At 42.9% G+C, this 18,673-nt stretch overlaps 1 protein-coding gene across 1 annotated transcript in view; it reads right to left on the minus strand.

The window, feature by feature from the left end:
• Positions 1-18,673, minus strand: part of LOC121005457 (rap1 GTPase-activating protein 1-like) — a 69,205-nt gene that overhangs the window by 24,456 nt on the left and 26,076 nt on the right. The window contains exon 12 of the mRNA XM_040438229.1: positions 1,126-1,209. Within this exon, the coding sequence (XP_040294163.1) occupies positions 1,126-1,209 (84 nt within the window). The remainder of the gene's footprint in view (positions 1-1,125; positions 1,210-18,673) is intronic.

Below are 18,673 nucleotides of genomic sequence, written 5' to 3' on the forward strand. Positions count from 1 at the left end.
CCGAATTATGGGGCTGGTCTAGGATTTCAGTATTGGGGTTTGGTCTGGGGTCTGAATTATGGAGTCTGAATTTTGGATTCTGTGGGGGGTCCGAATTGTGAGGCTGGTCTGAGATTTCAATATGGGGTTTGATCTAGGGTCTGAATTCCTGGGTCTGGTCTGGTGCCTGAATTATGGAGTCAGAATAATGGGGTCTGAATTTTGGAGTCTGGCCTCTGGTTTATTGGATTATAGCATCTGTTTTATGGTGGCTAAATTATGGGGCTGGTCTGAGATCTCAATATTGGGTTTTGATCTAGGGTCCGAATTACTGGATTCAGTCCGGGGTCTAAATTATGGAGTCAGAATTATGAGGTCTCTGAATAATGTGGTCTGAATTTTGGAGTCTGGGCTCTGAATTATGGCGTTATAGTGTCTGTTTTATGGGGTCGGAATTATGGGTCTGGTCTGAGATCCCAATATTGGGTTTGATCTAGGGTCTGCTTTACTGGGTTCTTTCTTGTGTCTGATTTCCTGGCCTTGGTTTGGGGTCTAAATTATGGAGTCAGAATTATAAGGTCTCTGAATTAGGGTCTGAATTTTGGAATCTGAATTAAGGGTTTATAGTGTCTATTTTATGGAGACTGGTCTGGGGTATAGTCTAGGATTATGGGGATTTTGTCTAGGGTCTGAAAATCGTGTATGTAATCATTTCGGCCCCTGGGCAGGAATAAAGGGATTATCCAGATTTTACAAAAACTGTAATTGCAACAGCAAATTAAATCTGAGATAATTTCTCCATGCTGCTGTCACCATTAGGCCCTTGGAATAAGTTCACGCATCACAAATTTCAGATGAAATTAAGATACAAAATTCACATTGCAAATCCACACAAAATGACAGCCCAGTGCAAATCAGTGGAATTTTGCTCACACTTTGTAGATGCTGCAGATTTTGTTTAGTGCAAATTCCTTTTTGCGGATTCCATTTTGAAATCTATGGCATTTATTTGTCCAGTGGCCTCCACCAACCAATGTTCACGCCTATACACCTACCACTGTCCAACATTGATGGACATGGTGATAATGGGAAACCTAGATGTCTTTGGCAATATCTGCTGTCACGATGTCCGCTTATGTATCTTACCTGCCCTGGTTTCTGGTATATGACACCAAACTTAAAGTTGTTGGTCATAACGTGTTCATCAAAGGTGACCAGCAGCTGAGAGGCCTGAGGAGCAGATAATGAATGTCATGCATGAAATATACAATATCCTTCAGGAAGCAGCCCCATTTTTTTTAAACTATTTAAACGATTGTGAGAATGTTATATCACGACACATTGTACTTTATGTTAGTGGTAAAACTTGGCTGACATAGTTTGGTTTTATTCATAAAAAATCTCAATATTTAGGAAAATTTTACAAAATTTGCAAAATACAAATTTCCCCTTGCTGAAGGCAAATAGTATTACCTCCCAAAATAGTTCAGAATTAACATTTACCATACAGTATGTCCACTTCATGGTGGCATCATTTATCAATCAAACTTTAATTTTTTAGGGACCTTAAAAGGCTTATAAATTTAGCAGCAATTGAAATTCTAATTTTCTAATAAATTTCCAAAACCTATTTCTTAGAGATCCATTCACTTCCGAAGTCACTTTGGGGGACTGCATTTTAAAAACCGCACCCCTCAAGGTATTCAAAAGTCAAAACGGCATTAAGGAATGTTAACCCTGATTACCCTGATTCTTCAGTTGACTTTGGATGCCTCAGTTTTTAAGGATGTTTTTCAGGCACCATATCAGGCTTGTAGGCACCACTTGGCTTTTGGTAGAATGGGTTTCAGGCACCATGCCACCTTTGAAGAAACCCTGAGGAACCAGTACAGTTGCAACTCCAAGGAAAGTACACAATTTTGGAAAGTACACCCTCAAGAAGTTCAGCTAGGGGTGTAGTCAGGATTTTAACCAAATAAATGCTTCAAAGACTTTATTAGCATTGAACCATGAAAATGAAAAATGACATGCATTCCAATACTATGTACCTGGAGCCCTGAATGTTTCATTATCTAACGGATGATTTGAGCCTGGGTATCACCATATTGTAACACCAATTTTTTTTTTTTAAGGCTGCTTTATAAGGGCTCCTTTTTTGGAGGATGAGATGTAGTTTATATTAATATCACTCTGCAGTACAAAATATTTTTTCATTGCTTTTATACTGTTTTCAGGGGCGGACTGGGAACTTAAAGTGGCCCTGGAAAAAATACTAAAAGTGGCCCCGTTTTGTAGTTGGTCCAAATTGATGGAAGGCAGGGCCAGGAATACCATGTGTGGCACATTATACCGCCCAACAGAGCTAAATACCACAGTCCATCACAAAATACTGCCAGCAGCGCAAAATACATCCCCAAAAACTTCCACTGTCTCGCCATAAGGAGGGCTCAGGCGGCCCCCGGGCATCGGCCCACCGGGAAATTTCCCTGTTAAGGTCTATGATCAATTCGCCTTAAACTGTTTTAATATATATTTTAAATTGTTATATATTAATTAACTACTATATTTTGAGGGGTGGGTCTTTGTTAAAAGCAGAGTATTTAAAAAATAGAAAATTGGACAAAAATTTGCTCCTAACATACATAATGTGTCTTGAAAAAACATTCTTAAAATCACTCAGAAGCATTCCAAAGATATTACCACATAATGTGACATAAAAAAAAAAGGTCTGTATTAGGCCCCTTTCACATTAGCGAGTTTTCCGCGCGGGTGCAATGCGTGATGCGAACGCATTGCGCCCGCACGGAATCCGGACCTATTCATTTTAATGTGTCTGTGTACATGAGCGTTGTTTTTCACGGATCACTTATGCTTTGCGTGAAAATCGCAGCATGTTCTATATTCTGCGTTTTTCATGTAACGCTGGCCCCATAGAAGTGAATGGGGCTGCGTGAAAATCGCATCACATCCGCAAGCAAGTGCGGATGCGACGCGTTTTTCACGGATGGTTGCTAAAAGATGTTGTTTGTAAACCTTCAGTTTTTTATAACTCACGTGAAAAATGCATCGATGCGCCTTTCACCCGCGCAATAAAAACTGAAAAACTGAACGCAATCGCAGGCAACACCGAATAAACTTGCTTGCGAAATCGCACATTCTTAACTGAACGCATCCGGAACGCATCCGGACCTAATCCGTATAGCTCGTCTGCAAGGGGCCTTAGAGATAAGTGAATCGATTCTAAAAAATCAATTTGCCTCATTAGCAGAATTTCTTCACCTGTGGGGGGCAGTCCTCCCACCGGTGTCCACCTGCCGCAAGATTGACAGGGCTAAACATTTATTCAGGCCTTGGCAATTTCCTACCTGCACCACTGCTAAAATTACCCGAGCAAGGGCAGAAACTTTGATTCAGCTTCAGAGCCCCCTATTTAAAACAATATAACTACCATAATACAGCTCCTATGTACAGGAATATAACTACTATAACACTGCTCCTATGTACAGGAATATAACTACTATAATACTGCTCCTATGTACAAGAATATAACTACTATAATACTGCTTCTATGAACAAGAATATAACTACTATAATACTGCCTCCTATGTACAAGAATATAACTACTATAATACTGCCTCCTATGTACAAGAATATAACTACTATAATACTGCTCCTATGTGCAAGAATATAACTACTATAATACTGCTCCTATGTACAAGAATATAACTACTATAATACTGCTCCTATGTACAAGAATATAACTACTATAATACTGCCTCCTATGTACAAGAATATAACTACTATAATACTGCTCCTGTGTACAAGAATATAACTACTATAATACTGTTCCTATGTACAAGAATATAACTACTATAATACTGCTCCTATGTACAAGAATATAACTACTATAATACTGCTCCTATGTACAAGAATATAACTACTATAATACTGCTCCAATGTACAAGAATATAACTACTATAATACTGCTCCTATGTACAAGAATATAACTACTATAATACAGCTCCTATGTACAGGAATATAACTACTATAACACTGCTCCTATGTACAGGAATATAACTACTATAATACTGCTCCTATGTACAAGAATATAACTACTATAATACTGCTCCTATGTACAAGAATATAACTACTATAATACTGCTCCTATGTACAGGAATATAACTACTATAACACTGCTCCTATGTACAGGAATATAACTACTATAATACTGCTCCTATGTACAAGAATATAACTACTATAATACTGCTCCTATGTGCAAGAATATAACTACTATAATACTGCTCCTATGTACAAGAATATAACTACTATAATACTGCTCCTATGTACAAGAATATAACTACTATAGGCGGAGCCTAGCCACGCTGCTGAATGGCCGCACGAGCTTGAGCTCCTCCAGCATTCCGGCTCATTTGCCCTAATTAAGCATATAATTTTGCCTTATTATGGGGAAATCTGGCAAGGACAAGGTCAGAGGAAGTACAGAGACGACTCCGAGGCATTCCAAACAGCCAGAAATGGAGAAGTTTCTCCGGAAAACGCCGCGGCTTGTAGCACAGAAAGGCCCCAATATGGCGGAGTCTGCTGTCCATGACTCCGATGCCGGAGACCTCTCAGACGCGTGCAGCGGATCTGACATCTCAGACAGGAGACCCAGAGACCCACCGATTTCAGAACGGACTCTCCGACGGGTCCTGGAATCAGCCCTCTCGCCCATCAAGCAAGACCTATCCGATATAAAAGATGACCTGAGGCACTTAGGCCAGAGGGTGGTTGCGCTAGAAACGGCGCAGGAATCCATCATGGAGTATGAAGGCAAAGCATCGGAGGTGCTGGCGGCCCATAGGGCCTTATTGAATGATGCCTTTTTAAAGCTTGAGGACCAGGAGAACCGCAGCCGTAGGCGCAATATTCGATTCCGCGGCTTACCTGAATCGATAGCGGCGGAGGCCCTGCCGACAATGGCGCGCGAAATCTTCTCCATGCTGCTGGGCCCGGATAGAGCGGAGGGTGTCGTGGTGGAGCGGATACACCGGGCGCTGCGGCCCAGGCCTAAGCCGCAAGAGCCCCCACGAGATATCATCTGTGGCTTGTTGAGCTACGTGGACACTGCGGCCCTCTTGAAGAGGCAAAGAGAGATGGAGACACTCGAATATGAAGGAACGCCATTCCAGATGTACCAAGATTTGGCGCCATCGACTCTGGCGAAGCGGCGCCTGCTAAAGCCCCTCCTGGATGTCTTGAGGAAATCATCAACGCCATTCCGGTGGTTATACCCCTTTGGGCTTGCTGTATCTAGAAACGGTAAAGTACTTACCATACGATCCCCTGCCGATCTCGCCTCAGTCTGGAACTCTCTGGATGTCCCCCCTGTGGAGATCCCTTCCTGGCTACCGGCCGACCAAGATGGCCCCTTACCGGTTCCGCCGCGGATCTCGGCCTGGCAGAAGGCCTCATCGGGCAGACCTGAGCGCCCGAATCGTAGCAAGGCGGAGAGGGCCCCCACCTGATTTATGCTAACCTTTTTTCTTTCAGGATAAGTTTAAGGGCCTGAGGTTTCATTTTCCCCTTGGTTATGGGGATGTCTGTTTTACATCTCTTGTCCTGCCTTTTTTCAGTCTCCATGGGGCCAGGGGAGATCCTGACCTATTTTTTTGTTTTTGGGGCCTGAGCTGCTTTTTCCATATTGGCGGATGGGAATATGATGTTGTAAGGAACTGCAATTACCTCCTTATCATGTGATGGACGTTATCTCTGAACTGAGAACTTTGATCCCCACATGCAGGGTAATGACCGGAGCGTTTCCGGTGCTGGATATGTTTTTTGTTGTTGGTCTCTTTTTGTTACAGACCATAGGGTGCTTTACCTGCCCCCTTGCCAATCCAACCCTGTCTTGGATGGTGATAGGTGAAGCACTCACTCTTTTTCAGATGGATATTCTGTCTGCGCTGGCTCATTGCCAGTCTCACATGTTGATTGTAATGTTTTTCTTATTTTTTATTCCTCTTTACCTTTCCCCCCTTTCTCCTCATATTCCCTGCTCTGCTCATTTATTCCATGCGCTATCTAATACTTTCCTGGGTATCTGGCACTATCTCTCTCATACACGTATGTTGATATGTCGTCAATTGTAGTCGCCTCCCTAAATGCTCATGGGCTGAACGAGCCATGCAAAAGGTCTCAAATTATCTCCCTCCTCCTGAGGGATAAGGTCTCAGTTGCCTTCCTACAGGAGACTCACTTTAGGACAGGTAGAATCCCCAATCTCCCCCCTAAGAAATTTGTTCAGTGGTTCCATAGCACAAATGACTCAGCTAGTAGGGGAGTTAGTGTGGCTATGCACAAAAATCTACCATTCAAGCACACCGCTACCTCAGCAGACCCTGAGGGACGGTACATTTTTGTAAAGGGTGTTTTAAGCGATTCACCGGTTACATTTGCCAATCTTTATGCGCCTAATAGAGGCCAAGTACCATGGCTCGTTCAGACCCTTGACCTACTGGCATCCTTTTCTGAGGGACTGTTAGTTTTAGGGGGCGACTTCAATGTTGCCCTGGAACCGGCGGTGGACACCTCAGTGGGCAGACCGTCTGTGTCCTACAGGCTTTTGAAAAGGCTTAAATCTTCCCTACGAAAACTGAAGGTCAGGGATGTATGGCGTACTTTTAATCCCAGTAGCAGGGATTATACATATTATTCACATGCCAAGTCGTCCTTCCATAGATTGGATTATCTGTTCTTGTCTGACTCGCACATGCGCAATGTCTCTGGGGCCCGGATTGGTAGTATCACGCTATCCGATCACGCACCTGTTATTATTAATTTTTCCCTGTCTGGTCCACTCAGAAAGGAACGCTTATGGCGGCTCAACGACACCTTGGTTTTGGATCCCACCCACGCTTGCAAAATCAAGAAGTCGATTTCTGAATTTTTCAAACTTAATGATACGCCTAATTCCCCTCCTTCTCCTTCCATACTATGGGAATCCCATAAGGTAGTAATTAGGGGGGAACTTATCGCGCTAGGAGCTCATGTGAAGAAACAGAGGACGCAGGCCTTGGATACTGTACTAGCAGACATTGCTCGCCTTGAATCCTCTCACAAGGAGTCACAGGCCAAGCGCTGCTTGAAAGATCTTACTGAAGCCAGAGTACGCTTAAAAAATCTATTGAATATCACCTCTGCTAAGCTGGTCCTACGCTCACGATTTAAAGCATACGCACACGGATATAGAGGAAACAGACTGATGTCGGCGATTGCCAAGAAGCAGTTTTCTGACTCCTTTGTTTCCTCTATTAAGGACTCCAATGGCAAAATACATAAGTCCACTCCTGATATCGCCAAGGCATTTTGCGCCTTTTATGAAGCCTTATATAACTTACCCAACCCTGAGGGGTCCACTACTAGTGATCTTTCAGAGGCGACAGATAAGTTTTTGCAGACACTAGACCTTCCTTCTATATCCTCAACCAAGGCGTCCCAGCTTACTAGACCCATTACTGACTCTGAGATTCAGAAGGTGCTCGCGTCCATCCCTTCGGGCAAAAGTCCGGGCCCAGATGGTTTCTCCATCATGTATTATAAGTCCTTTAAGGACGTTTTAATACCCCGCTTCAGGAATTTGTGCAACTATCTTCTCTCAGGAGGTTCCCTCGCTCCTCACTCCTTATTGGCGCACATCACTGTCCTGCATAAGGAGAATAAGGATCCAACTTGCTGCAGCAATTACAGACCGATCTCTTTACTTAACTGTGATGTGAAGTGGTGGGCGAAGATCTTGGCTACTAGGCTTCAGGAGGTTCTTCCTGACATCGTTCATGAAGAGCAAGTTGGCTTTGTCCATGGCAGACAGGGGTCCGATAATACGGTACGGCTTCTTCATCTTGTAAATTGGGCCAAAAGATCCTCTAAGCCCTTAGTGTTGGTTAGCACCGATGCGGAAAAGGCCTTCGACAGGGTCAGCTGGCACTATATGTCGCGGACCCTGTCGAGGTTTGGTCTTCCAGAACAATTCATTGCAGCCATTTATACCCTGTATTCGGCCCCCTCTGCCAGGGTCAAGGTCAACGGTGCATTGTCACCACCATTTCGCATCACTAACGGGACGAGGCAGGGTTGCCCCCTCTCCCCTGCGCTATTCGTCTTAGTAATGGAGACCCTTTTGTGTAAAATAAGAGAAGACCCGGATATTAAAGGTCTTCAGATCGGTGCTTCTACACATGTTGCTGCAGCATTTGCAGATGACCTGTTGGTCATGATCTCTAATCCTAAGGAGGCTTTACCCAAACTACTGACCATATTTGAGGACTTTGGATTTATATCTAATTTCAAAATTAATTATGGAAAGTCCATGGCACTTAACATCTCCTGCCCACAAGCGGTGATTAAGGCTACCAAGCGTGCCACTCCATTCACCTGGGCCTCCAGAGACATTGCGTATTTGGGGACTCACATATCGGCCAATATACAGGATCTGGCTTCCCTTAACTATATACCACTTCTGAAAACAGTGCGTACGCATTTACAAAATTTGAAGCTTCCATTTGTCTCCTGGGTAGGGAGAAAGAACTACCTTAAGACCTTTATTCTTCCCAAATTTTTGTACTTGCTGCAAGTGCTCCCTATTTGGTTGCCAAACTCATATTTTACAGAACTACGGAGAGTATTCACACGCTTCCTGTGGAACGGGAAATCTCCGCGTATAGCTTATTCGGTTCTCACAAGGGACAGAAGGTTTGGTGGTTTTGGGATGCCAGATGTGAAATTATATTATAATGCAGTACAGCTTTGTAGATGCGTAGCTATCATGACTCGTCACTCCATTTCCCTTTGTTCCCGCCTTGAAAAGGTGCTGTTCACGGACCAAGAACTACTTACTTTATGGGGCATTAGGCCTCTTTCGGCCAATCACTACTACTCCTCTCCAGTTTGGAAGGGTATGCTGGTTGAATGGTCCAAAATGGTTCAGTCTCGCATTTTTAATTTTCCTAACCCTAGTATGCCACTTAACTTGTTGCAGAGCCACATTCACCCCTCTGTGTTGAACCCCTCCGGGATTTGGTCTAAGCTCGCTGACATTCCTCTGCGAGATGTCCTTCTCCCGGACGGCAGTTTGAACTGGGATTCAGTGGTGGACCTCCCTGAGGTTAAAGCTGCGCCTTTTTTCCACTTAGCAGATTTTAAGCGAGACACTAAAAAGTGTACTGGGCCTTTTGCAGGTCATAGTCCCCCCTCCTGGCTTGAAAAAAGGGTTTTAGCTACTAAACCCCCCTTTAGACCGTTATCCCAGATGTATAAAGAAATACTTTCTTCATTACCCCCAGAGCTACATTATGTGGTCTCCTGGGAGCGTGAGCTCTCCATGTCTCTCACTGAGCCGGAGAAGGCGTTCATCTTATCCCACTCACACGGCTTCAGTCGTTGTGTGAGGATTCAGGAGAATTCCTTTAAGCTTCTCAGTAGATGGTATAAAACACCCGAGTTTTTGCATAAATTAAACCCTGAGGTCCCTGAATCGTGTTGGAGATGTGGTACAGGTATTGGGTCTTTGTCGCATATTTGGTGGTTTTGTCACAAGATTCAACCGTTTTGGAAATCAATCGAGACGGTGGTCAACCAAATATGCAACACTAAGATATCAATAGATGCTAAACTAGTGCTCTTATGGTGCCCTAACAGCTCTCTCACCCCCTCTAAGCATAACCTACCTACGATGTTGCTTACAGCAGCTAAGCTACTTATTCCCTTTTTGTGGAAGAATGACTCCCCACCGACTCTCCATATGTGGACTGATAAGGTGGATCAAATTTACCGTTTTGAGGAGCTTGCGCATTGGGAGACTAACTCACGTGCCCGCTTCTTAAAATTGTGGTCCCCATGGAAAGCTCATAGGAATTTTACATGATAGAGCAGAAGCTACCTCACTTCCTCGTTTCCCCCCCTCCTCTCTTCTCTCCCTCCTGATTGTTCCTTTCCCCTCTTCCCTTTTACATTTTTATTTGATGTCTCTTATTGAATATGGCAAGATTGCATGTAATGTCTATACATGATGTATATGCTGGATGAATGTATGGAGATTTGTCACCGCCACTGTAATGTCATGTACGGGTCTCGACCCTGATCTTTTGCTCTCTTTCAATAAAAAGAAATATGGTTAAGAATATAACTACTATAATACTGCCTCCTATGTACAAGAATATAACTACTATAATACTGCTCCTGTGTACAAGAATATAACTACTATAATACTGTTCCTATGTACAAGAATATAACTACTATAATACTGCTCCTATGTACAAGAATATAACTACTATAATACTGCTCCTATGTACAAGAATATAACTACTATAATACTGCTCCAATGTACAAGAATATAACTACTATAATACTGCTCCTATGTACAAGAATATAACTACTATAATACAGCTCCTATGTACAAGAATATAACTACTATAATACTGCTCCAATGTACAAGAATATAACTACTATAATACTGCTCCTATGTACAAGAATATAACTACTATAATACTGCTCCTATGTACATGAATATAACTACAAAAATACTGCTCCTATATACAAGAATATAACTACTATAATACTGCCTCCTATGTACAAGAATATAACTACTATAATACTGCTCCTATGTACAAGAATATAACTACTATAATACTGCTCCTATGTACAAGAATATAACTACTATAATACTGCCTTCTATGTACAAGAATATAACAACTATAATACTGCTCCTATGTACATGAATATAACTACTATAATACTGCTCCTATGTACAAGAATATAACTACTATAATACTGCCTTCTATGTACAAGAATATAACAACTATAATACTGCTCCTATGTATAAGAATATAACTACTATAATACTGCTCCTATGTACAAGAATATAACTACTATAATACTGCTCCTATGTATAAGAATATAACTACTATAATACTGCTCCTATGTACAAGAATATAACTACTATAATACTGCCTCCTATGTACAAGAATATAACTACTATAATACTGCCTCCTATGTACAAGAATATAACTACTATAATACTGCCTCCTATGTACAAGAATATAACTACTATAATACTGCCTTCTATGTACAAGAATATAACAACTATAATACTGCTCCTATGTATAAGAATATAACTACTATAATACTGCTCCTATGTACAAGAATATAACTACTATAATACTGCCTCCTATGTACAAGAATATAACTACTATAATACTGCCTTCTATGTACAAGAATATAACAACTATAATACTGCTCCTATATACAAGAATATAACTACTATAATACTGCCTCCTATGTACAAGAATATAACTACTATAATACTGCTCCAATGTATAAGAATATAACTACTATAATACTGCTCCTATGTTCAAGAATATAACTACTATAATACAGCTCCAATGTATAAGAATATAACTACTATAATACTGCTCCTATGTACAAGAATATAACTACTATAATACTGCTCCTATGTATAAGAATATAACTACTATAATACTGCCTCCTATGTACAAGAATATAACTACTATAATACTGCTCCTATGTACAAGAATATAACTACTATAATACTGCCTCCTATGTACAGGAATATAACTACTATAATACTGCCTCCTATATACAAGAATATAACTACTATGATACTGCTCCTATGTACAAGAATATAACTACTATAATACTGCCCCTATATACAAGAATATAACTACTATAATACTTCCCCTATGTACAAGAATATAACTACTATAATACTGCTCCTATGTACAAGAATATACCTACTATAATACTGCTCCTATGTACAAGAATATAACTACTATAATACTGCCTCCTATGTACAAGAATATAACTACTATAATACTGCTCCTATGTACAAGAATATAACTACTATAATACTGCTCCTATGTACAATAATATAACTACTATAATACTGCTCCTATGTACAAGAATATAACTACTATAATACTGCCCCTATGTACAAGAATATAACTACTATAATACTGCTCCTATGTACAAGAATATAACTACTATAATACTGCTCCTATGTACAGGAATATAACTACTATAATACTGCCTCCTATGTACAAGAATATAACTACTATGATACTGCTCCTATGTACAAGAATATAACTACTATAATACTGCCCCTATATACAAGAATATAACTACTATAATACTTCCCCTATGTACAAGAATATAACTACTATAATTCTGCTCCTATGTACAAGAATATAACTACTATAATACTGCCTCCTACAGTATGTACAAGAATATAACTACTATAATACTGCCTCCTACAGTATGTACAAGAATATAACTACTATAATACTGCTCCTATGAACAAGAATATAACTACTATAATACTGCCTCCTATGTACAAGAATATAACTACTATAATACTACCTCCTATGTACAAGAATATAACTACTATAATTCTGCTCCTATGTACAAGAATATAACTACTATAATACTGCCTCCTATGTACAAGAATATAACTACTATAATACTGCTCCTATGTACAAGAATATAACTACTATAATACTGCTCCTATGAACAAGAATATAACTACTATAATACTGCCTCCTATGTACAAGAATATAACTACTATAATACTGCTCCTATGTACAAGAATATAACTATTATAACTATAACTAATATAACTACTATAATACTGCTCCTATGTACAAGAATATAACTACTATAATACTGCTCCTATGTAGAGTTGAGCGGACACCTGGATGTTCGGGTTCGGCCGACCTTGAAAAAAAATATTGGGTTCGGGACCCGAACTTGACCCCGAACCCCATTGAAGTCAATGGGGACCCGAACTTTTGAGCACTAAAATGGCTGTAAAAATATGCTTAAGAGCATGGCAAATGCTCTGCAAACAAATGTGGATAGGGAAATGAATAAAAAAAAACATAAAATACCTTAAAAAAATAAAAATTAGGAATGATGTAGGAGGAAGAGGTTGAGGAGGCGGTGAATGGGTGGATGTGGCGGTGTAGGCTCACGTGGCGGTCTAGGTGGAAGCGGCGGCGCAGGAGGAATAGGTAGCCAACACAGATGTGTGTTATTTTGCATTTTTACATAGGGGTATCCCCCAAAATATTGGGACATATAAAAAAATAAAAAATAAGGAATAAGTGCACTTGAGAACAAGGATGGATGGTTGAGGCTGTTAGAACTGTCTATTCTGCATAAGGTACAGACAAGTCCTGTGGGATCCAGGCCTGGTTCATTTTAATGAACGTGAGCTTGTGGACAGGCGGCTGCGTCTGTCTGTAATGACGCCTCCTGCCGTGCTAAATACACGTTCAGAGAGTACACTGGCTGCAGGGCAGGTCAGCACCTCCAAGGCATACAGGGCAAGCTCTGGCCATGTGGACAATTTGGAGACCCAGAAGTTGAACGGGGCAGAACCATCATTCAGTACGTGTAGTCGTGTGCACAGGTACTGTTCCACCATGTTGTTCAAATGCTGCCTCCTGATAACACGCTCCATATCAGCAGTTGGGGCCGGTTGTTGCGGCGAGGTGACAAAGCTTTTCCATATGTCGGCCATGCTAACGCTGGCGCTGACACAGCTGCGAGGTGCTGGCGCTGACACAGCTGCGTTGGCGACCTCTTCCTCCTCCTCTGCCTTCGCCTTGTGCTTCCACTTGTCTCCCGGCGTCAGTCGGGAATGCTCTCAGGAGCGCGTCTACCAACGTGCGCCTGTAGTCGCGCATCTTCCGATCACGCTCCAGTGAGGGAATTAAGGGCGGCACATTGTCTTTGTAACGGGGATCCAGCAGGGTGGCCACCCAGTAGTCCGCACACGTTAAAATGTGGGCAACTCTGCTGTCATTGCGCAGGCACTGCAGCATGTAGTCGCTCATGTGTGCCAGGCTGCCCAGAGGTAAGGACAAGCTGTCCTCTGTGGGAGGCGTATCGTCATCGTCCTGCGTTTCCCCCCAGCCACGCACCAGTGATGGGCCCGAGCTGCGTTGGATACCACCCCGCTGTGAACATGCTTCATCCTCATCCTCCTCCACCTCCTCCTCATCCTCGTCCTCCAGTAGTGGGCCCTGGCTGGCCAAATTTGTACCTGGCCTCTGCTGTTGGAAAAATCCTCTTTCTGAGCCACTTCTAAAAGACTGGCCTGAAAGTGTTAGAGATGACCCCTCTTCCTCCTCCTCATCCTGGGCCACCTCCTCTTCCATCATCGCCCTAAGTGTTTTCTCAAGGAGACATAGAAGTGGTATTGTAACGCTCATAACGGCGTCATCGCCACTGGCCATGTTGGTGGAGTACTCGAAACAGCGCAACAGGGCACACAGGTCTCGCATGGAGGCCCAGTCATTGGTGGTGAAGTGGTGCTGTTCCGCAGTGCGACTGACCCGTGCGTGCTGCAGCTGAAACTCCACTATGGCCTGCTGCTGCTCGCACAGTCTCTCCAGCATATGCAAGGTGGAGTTCCACCTGGTGGGCACGTCGCATATGAGGCGGTGAGCGGGAGGGCCGAAGTTACGCTGTAGCGCAGACAGGCGAGCAGCGGCAGGATGTGAACGCCGGAAGCACGCACAGACGGCCCGCACTTTATGCAGCAGCTCTGACATGTCAGGGTAGTTGTGAATGAATTTCTGCACCACCAAATTCAGCACATGCGCCAGGCAAGGGATGTGCGTCAAACCGGCTAGTCCCATTATCGCACACCACCAGGCCGGGCTTGAGGCTCACTGGCAGCAACCACTCGTCGGTCTGTTGTTCTATACCCCGCCACAACTCCTGCGCAGTGTGGGGCCTGTCCCCCAAACACATCAGTTTCAGAATGGCTTGCTGACGTTTACCCCGGGCTGTGCTGAAGTTGGTGGTGAAGGTGTGTGGCTGACTGGATGAGCAGGTGGGAGAAGAGGAGGAGGAAGCCGAGTAGGAAGAGGAGGAGACAGGAGGCAAAGAATGTTGCCCTGCGATCCTTGGCGGCGGAAGGACGTGCGCCAAACAGCTCTTCGCCTGGGGCCCAGCCGCCACTACATTTACCCAGTGTGCAGTTAGGGAGATATAGCGTCCCTGGCCGTGCTTACTCGTCCACGTATCTGTGGTTAGGTGGACCTTGCCACAGATGGCGTTGCGCAGTGCACACTTGATTTTATCCGATACTTGGTTGTGCAGGGAGGGCACGGCTCTCCTGGAGAAGTAGTGGCGGCTGGGAACGACGTACTGTGGGACAGCAAGCGACATGAGCTGTTTGAAGCTGTCCGTCTCCACCAGCCTGAATGACAGCATTTCAAAGGCCAGTAGTTTAGAAATGCTGGCATTCAGGGCCAGGGATCGAGGGTGGCTAGGTGGGAATTTACGCTTTCTCTCAAAGGTTTGTGAGATGGAGAGCTGAACGCTTCCGTGTGACATAGTGGAGATGCTTGGTGATGGAGGTGGTGTTGTTGGTGGCACATCCTCTGTTTGCTGGGCGGCAGGTGCCAACAATCCTCCGGAAGCGGAGGAAGAGGCCGAGGCAGCAGCAGAAGAGGGAACCGGAGGGGCCTGAGCCCTTTCTTCGTTTTGAAGGTGCTTACTCTACTGCAGCCCGTGTCTCACATGTAGATGCCTGGTCATGCAGGTTGTGCTAAGGTTCAGAACGTTAATGCCTCGCTTCAGGCTCTGATGGCACAGCGTGCAAACCACTCGGGTCTTGTCGTCAGCACATTGTGTGAAGAAGTGCCATGCCAAGGAACTCCTTGAAGCTGCCTTTGGTGTGCTCGGTCCCTGGTGAAGGTGGCCAGTAGCAGGCGAACTGTTTTGGCGACGGCTGCTCTGCTTTTGCACCCTGCTCCCGCTTTTGCTACGCTGTTGGCTCGGTCTCACCCCTGCCTCTTCCTCCGAACTCTGAAAGTCAGTGGCACGACCTTCATTCCATGTGGGGTCTAGGACCTCATCGTCCCCTGCATTGTCTTCCACCCAGTCTTCCTCCCTGACCTCCTTTGCGGTCTGCACACTGCAGAAAGACGCAGCAGTTGGCACCTGTGTTTCATCATCAGAGACGTGCTGAGGTGGTATTCCCATGTCCTCATCAGGAAACATAAGTGGTTGTGCGTCAGTGCATTCTATGTCTTCCACCGCTGGGGAAGGGCTAGGTGGATGCCCTTGGGAAACCCTGCCAGCAGAGTCTTCAAACAGCATAAGAGACTGCTGCATGACTTGAGGCTCAGACAGGTTCCCCGATATGCATGGGGGTGAAGTGACAGACTGATGGGCATGGGTTTCCGGCGCCACCTGTGCGCTTTCTGCAGAAGACTGGGTGGGAGATAATGTGAACGTGCTGGATCCACTGTCGGCCACCCAATTGACTAGCGCCTGTACTTGCTCAGGCCTTACCATCCTTAGAACGGCATTAGGCCCGACCAAATATTGCTGTAAATTCTGGCGGCTACTGGAACCTGAGGTAGTAGGTTCAGTAGGACGTGTAGCTGTGGCAGAACGGCCACATCCTCTCCCAGCACCAGAGGCTCCACCAACACCACCACGACCATGACCGCATCCCTTATTAGAGGTTTGCCTCATAGTTAACGTTCACAAAGCAAAGTAAAAAGTGGTTAAGTCTGTTAAAAATAATTAACCGCCAATAAAAACCCTGATGTAGGGTATTGCACTCTATATTTTTTTTTTACTCTATATGACAGCGGAATTTGTGGCCTAAATGTGACAGTCACTTATGCACATGTAATCCCAGATGTGCAGTATATCAGAGGGTTTTTTCACCACAGTAACCAAAAAGCCGTATTTCTGGCCTAAATTTGACAGTCACTTATGCACGTGTAATCCCAGATGTGCAGTATATCAGAGGGTTTTTTCACCACAGTAACCAAAAAGCCGTATTTCTGGCCTAAATTTGACAGTCACTTATGCACGTGTAATCCCAGATGTGCAGTATATCAGAGGGTTTTTTCACCCCAGTAACCAAAAAGGCGTATTTCTGTCCTAAATGTGACAGTCACTTATGCTCTAATTCCAGATGTGCAGTATATCAGAGGGTTTTTTCACCCCAGTATGCCAAAGCTGTATTTTTGGACTTGCAGATAGCCTATGCTGGTGCACTATCGTTGCATAAAATGGCTGCCGATCAGGTATTGATATTGATGAAATGAAGAAAAAAAAGGTTGTTTTCAGCAGTATTTGGCTCAGGGCAGGCTTAAAAAAATTGTGCACTGCACCCACAAAACACATTTGCTGTAGATCGCTGAGTACAAAAAACAGTTCTTGATAAGATTTCTCCCTGATCTCTCCCTCACAGCAGCTGCAGCCTCTCCCTACACGTGACTCCAGCTTAAATAGAGACTGGGTCACATACTGCAGTTGGCCAATAGTAGGCATGGCTGTGATGGCCTTTTGGGACAAGTAGTATGACGCCTGTTTATTGGCTGCTTTGCAGCCTTAAAAAGCGCCATAAAAATCGCCGAACACCGAACCCGAACCCAAACTTTTACGTAAATGTTCGGGTTCGGGTCCGGGTGCCGAAAACCCTAAAGTTCGGTACGAACCTGAACTTTACAGTTCGGGTTCGCTCAACTCTACTCCTATGTACAAGAAAATAACTACTATAATACTGCCTACTATGTACAGGAATATAACTACTATAATACTGCCTCCTATGTACAAGAATATAACTACTATAATACTGCTCCTATATACATGAATATAACTACTATAATACTGCCTCCTATGTACAAGAATATAACTACTATAATACTGCCTTCTATGTACAAGAAAATAACTACTATAATACTGCCTACTATGTACAGGAATATAACTACTATAATACTGCCTCCTATGTACAAGAATATAACTACTATAATACTGCTCCTATGTACAAGAATATAACTACTATAATACTGCTCCTATATACATGAATATAACTACTATAATACTGCCTCCTATGTACAAGAATATAACTACTATAATACTGCCTCCTATGTACAAGAATATAACTACTATAATACTGCTCCTGTGTACAAGAATATAACTACTATAATACTGCTCCTATGTACAAGAATATAACTACTATAATACTGCTCCTATCTACAAGAATATAACTATTATAATACTGCTCCTATGTACAAGAATATAACTACTATAATACTGCCTCCTATGTACATGAATATAACTACTATAATAATACTCCTATGTACAAGAATATAACTACTATAATACTGCCTCCTATGTACAGGAATATAACTACTATAATACTGCTCCTATGTACAAGAATATAACTACTATAATACTGCCTCCTATGTACAAGAATATAACTACTATAATACTGCTCCTATGTACAAGAATATAACTACTATAATACTGCCTCCTGTGTACAAGAATATAACTACTATAATACTGCTCCTATCTACAAGAATATAACTACTATAATACTGCTCCTATCTACAAGAATATAACTAATATAATACTGCTCCTATGTACAAGAATATAACTACTATAATACTGCTCCCTATGTACAAGAATATAACTACTATAATACTGCCTCCTATCTACAAGAATATAACTACTATAATACTGCTCCTATGTACAGGAATATAACTACTATAATACTGCTCCTATATACAAGAATATAACTACTATAATACTGCTCCTATGTACAAGAATATAACTACTATAATACTGCTCCTATGTACAGGAA

Source organism: Bufo bufo, chromosome 6 (genome assembly GCF_905171765.1).
Source record: "Bufo bufo chromosome 6, aBufBuf1.1, whole genome shotgun sequence".
In the NCBI taxonomy this organism is placed as follows: Eukaryota; Metazoa; Chordata; class Amphibia; order Anura; family Bufonidae; genus Bufo; species Bufo bufo.